Source organism: Eurytemora carolleeae, unplaced genomic scaffold (genome assembly GCF_000591075.1).
Source record: "Eurytemora carolleeae unplaced genomic scaffold, Eaff_2.0 scaffold2877, whole genome shotgun sequence".
NCBI lineage: Eukaryota > Metazoa > Arthropoda > Copepoda > Calanoida > Temoridae > Eurytemora > Eurytemora carolleeae.
This window is the reverse complement of record NW_019398761.1, coordinates 1-4,106: the sequence shown is the minus strand read 5'-3', so window position 1 is coordinate 4,106 and position 4,106 is coordinate 1. Positions and strand designations below refer to the sequence as shown.

Here is a 4,106-nt window from a genome sequence, read left to right as displayed (position 1 = left end):
TGATATACAATGGCGCTGTCATGAACTTCAATAAATGTTTGTCACATCAAATAGTTTGAAATAAATACTAAACTTGTACTTTCTCTTTGAATAAATAATACAGCAATTCAATCAAGCATCTTTTCCTCGTAATAAGCGATCGTTTATTCCACAAAATAATCGTAGATATCATGCCGATCATGGTTTCCTTGTACTCCCCCTTTTTACTGTCAAATTTTGCTGTACTTCTCAGTTTTAAAACAATTAATTAAATTCGTTATTGCAAAACTCTGCCAATATTTTATCACTCCAGTTGATTACAACTTATTCAAAACGCATGGGACTCGTTGGTCGTTTTTCTTGTTTGCGATAAAAAATATACTCGCTCTTTGAAATACCAATAACAAAAATTCATTTCTCTTTTTAAATATTTGATAAAATATATACTTTCTTTAAATTACGTCCTCAAAAACCCCGAGTACATGTTGAATCTTCTGGTTTCTTTCCCTGGTCGTTGATTGAATTTTTAAAAGAGAAAGATAAATCATTTCAAATTAAAACTTTAACAAATTCGAAAATAAAATAAACTTGCTCCGAAGTAGCATATTTTGTTGTAAATTTAGTTGTTTTCATTCCAGTCCTTTTTGACGATCTTATTATAATCTTTCCTATTCAAACACACTACTTAAAAACAAGTGTCAAATTACTTTTTCTAATGAAATTATCGAAAATTATCATATAGACTAAGTCGTAAATTAGTACTGAAATTATAACAAAAAAAAAACGTAAAAATAATGAATAATTTGCTAAAACTTAACCATGAACTTAAAATAAATGTGAACTGAATCTCAAAAAAATGAAAATTTAAGTCTGCTTGATAAATTTATTCATTAATAATAAACTCTATTATGCAATCGTTTGAACACTTGCCTCTTTAGAATAAGGTTCAATAAAAACAAAGCTAGACACTTTAATTTGGACAGGAACCCATTCTACCACTTCAATTTAATATTTATCGGTTTATCACGGTCCATTAAATAATCATTTAGATCCCACACAACATTTTACGAAATTCACTATTTTGGGGACGTTTGTGAAAGAGTCAATAATAATCTTTCTAAAAAAAAAACCAAATTTCTCTTTTAAAAAAAGAGAATAGCGAATAATTCAATAACAAAACCAAAACTTTTCTGCTCTCGCCTTTTACTTCAAACCTTTCATTATCTTTTCTTTGCCAAAATCCACAACAAAAAAAATTTAATTCAACACCTTAGAAAACTAATTTATTCAACTTCTTTACAAAGTTTCTCAATCAATCAAACCTGCTTGGGAAAAAAAAATATAATAATCGGTACAAAATCAATATTCTTTGTATTTTAAACTGTTATTTTTATTCTTAATATTTGCATGGTTTTTAATTAGTTCTTTCTGTAAACTATTTTCCCCCCATGTTTTTGATTATAATCCTTCCTTTACCGCTTTTACTTTTCGAAGAAATAAAATTTGCGTCCGACTTTCCTTGCAATGAAATACCCAATTTCAAGAAATTCTAATTCCATTTCTCAACACCTTTGACAGAAAATTGAATAAATGATCCCCTTTTACTAAGCTAAGGTCATGAATAATAAATACTCCTTCCCCCCAATTTTTCAAATTAAAACCATGCAATCCTGAATTACGGTTACGTTGTGATCTCCTCAACTCATTTGCATTCAGCCTAAACATTATAATTTCAATATAAACCTTTCATAACTTGTGAATTTCTTTTTTACTTTTCGAGCTGATTAAATATATCCTATCCTCATGTCAACAATAATTTAATCATTTAAAGATTAGAATAAATCCCATTCCTGAACAAAATCTGTGTGTTTATTTTCCCCTGGAATAAATACTTACTTAGTCTGTGCCGTCTTCTTATCTTTGGGACCGGATTTGCCAGATGCTACAATCTTGGGATCAGGGGTAGCTCCATCAACAAGCGTTTCCACCGAATCGGGTGCAACAGTAGTACCATTAGGGTTAACGCCGTCTCCTACAGTGGAAGGTCCAGGAATTGCGACATCGGAACCTTCAACGTTGCTAAGATCGGCATTGATTCCGTTCGACTGATTGATCCCGGCTGCCGTAGTAGGATGAACAACGGGGTTTAAATTAAGTGACCCCTCGACATTCATTCCTGTGTTGGTTTCAGTTCCATCCTCATTTACAACTTGCTCCAACGCAGGAATATCATTCTCAGTGGCAACGAGAGTAGATCCGGTATCTTCGACGGTGTTCTCGTTAGACATAACTGCTGTAGGTACAATGTCTACCTCCTTCTTGGTAGGTTTCTCAATGGCAACGACAGAAGATCTGATATCTTTAAAGGTTTTCTCGATGGATACAGTTGTTGTAGATACAATGTCTACCTCCTTCTTTGGAGGTTTCGCATCATTAGGTTCCACGGAGCTTTTCTTATTAACGATATCTTCTTTCTTCTTACTGTTATCCCCTGCTCCTTCGACATGACTAAACGGGCAGACGTTGTTGGACTCCATAGCGTCGTTTATCTCTGGAACAGCTTTAGACACTGTCCCCTGCTCCAAATCCTTTAATAGTTTAGTTAAATTCCTTTTCAGCACAGCCTCTTGATCCTCCACCTCCTACAAATATAAAAATTATTTTGATTCAAACCCATGTTGCTTATACACGCTCTGTTTTTTGATTATAGAAAAAAACCATGTTTCTTTTTTCGTTGTCTCCCTAGAAGTTAAATATTTTAGCTTACATCAACCTTTAATCAACACGATAATTATTTCATTGAGATTTTATTTCTCTTCACCCAAAGAAAAGTTTACCCCGATTCTGCAAAAGGAGTTTTTTCGAAAATCAGTAAAGTATTGATCAAAAACTGATTTTACTCATACAAAAAAAATAATAAACCTTTCTGCCCAAACTAAACTCTTGTAGTTTGTTAGCATGCTTGTACGTTTTGCCGTTTTGCTTTTAAATTTGACAGTCAGGTTGACATAATTCGCCAACTTTCCTAATACGCCTAAAAAACTTTCAAATTTCCATGAATCAAGCCAATAAAGATAGGAACAACCAGAGTTAGTCAACCCACTTACCTCTTCTCTATCCTCACTATCTGTACAGCATCGCGCGATCAAGCTAGGAAACTCCCTCATCATGGCATACATTTTTTAATATCTCAGGCAATATATATATAACTTCATTGTGTCTATTTATTTGTTATTTATCTGACTAAATTAAATAAATGACGACGGCTGAACCAATCGAACACAAACTTTGGGTGGGACAGCACATAACCACAGTATAACCTCACTTACCGTTTACTCTGCCAAATACACAGGCTCCCCGTCAACATCACGCTACACAGGAAAGTCAGCAGGATGCTTTCCACAACAACCAAAATACAACTCTCCGTCGGGCAAGCGGGACAACCACTATCTTCGAAGAAACTACTCAATGCTCCAGGCAACGGGGGAGGAGATCGCATCTGCAAAATTAAAGTTAGTATTAAATTATACAATTATTTCTTTTTCCCTCCTTTCCTCCAAAAAATTTGAATTAAAGAAAAATAAATTCACATTGCATTTTCCCGTGACTAAAACCTTTTATGCGTACAATATTTAACCCCCCCCCCTCTTATCTGTTTCATTCATGACCAAATTCATATTAATTTACCATTATTTAAATTTACAATTCAATAGAAAACATCTATGCTTTACATAATTTTTCAAGTTTCACCAATGTACATTCTTTATAACATCCGTATTTTATTCATATATTTAACAACTTGTTAAAAATCGTCACTCTACCGCCCGATATTTTACAATGCACAAAAACCGCTTAAAATAAACTAGAAATTTTACTTTCCACTTAAAGATTTTTCATATTCCCCATTTCTATAAAATTACTTTGTCCTTTATTACTTTGTGTAAGTCCTTTATTTTTTTTCTTGAATTTAATTACCTTGGGTATCGTTCGATGAGAAGTCTACAGGAGGCAGGTCTGACTAGTACTGGTCGCTCAACCGGAAATGGGATCAGATTCCTCTCCTCTAGCCGGCTGGATGCTAACAGCAGGTATCACACTACTAAACTCTACCACATGCTTCTACTTAT

At 33.6% G+C, this 4,106-nt stretch overlaps 1 protein-coding gene across 2 annotated transcripts; it reads right to left on the bottom strand.

Annotated features, from left to right (window-relative positions):
• Positions 1-1,229: 1,229 nt before the first annotated feature.
• LOC111717625 (uncharacterized) lies at positions 1,230-4,097 on the bottom strand. 2 transcript variants are annotated; one of them, XM_023493122.1, is made up of 4 exons: positions 3,955-4,097; positions 3,087-3,478; positions 1,876-2,621; positions 1,230-1,696 (listed from the first exon to the last, which is right to left on the bottom strand). In XM_023493122.1, exons 2-4 carry the CDS (start codon positions 3,156-3,158, stop codon positions 1,519-1,521), a joined length of 996 nt encoding a protein of 331 aa, XP_023348890.1. In that variant the 5' UTR covers positions 3,159-3,478; positions 3,955-4,097; the 3' UTR covers positions 1,230-1,518. The 2 variants fall into 2 exon arrangements, with proteins under 2 accessions (XP_023348890.1, XP_023348891.1); XM_023493123.1 differs by having other exon boundaries at positions 3,309-3,478; positions 3,955-4,095.
• Between the last annotated feature and the right edge of the window lie 9 nt (positions 4,098-4,106).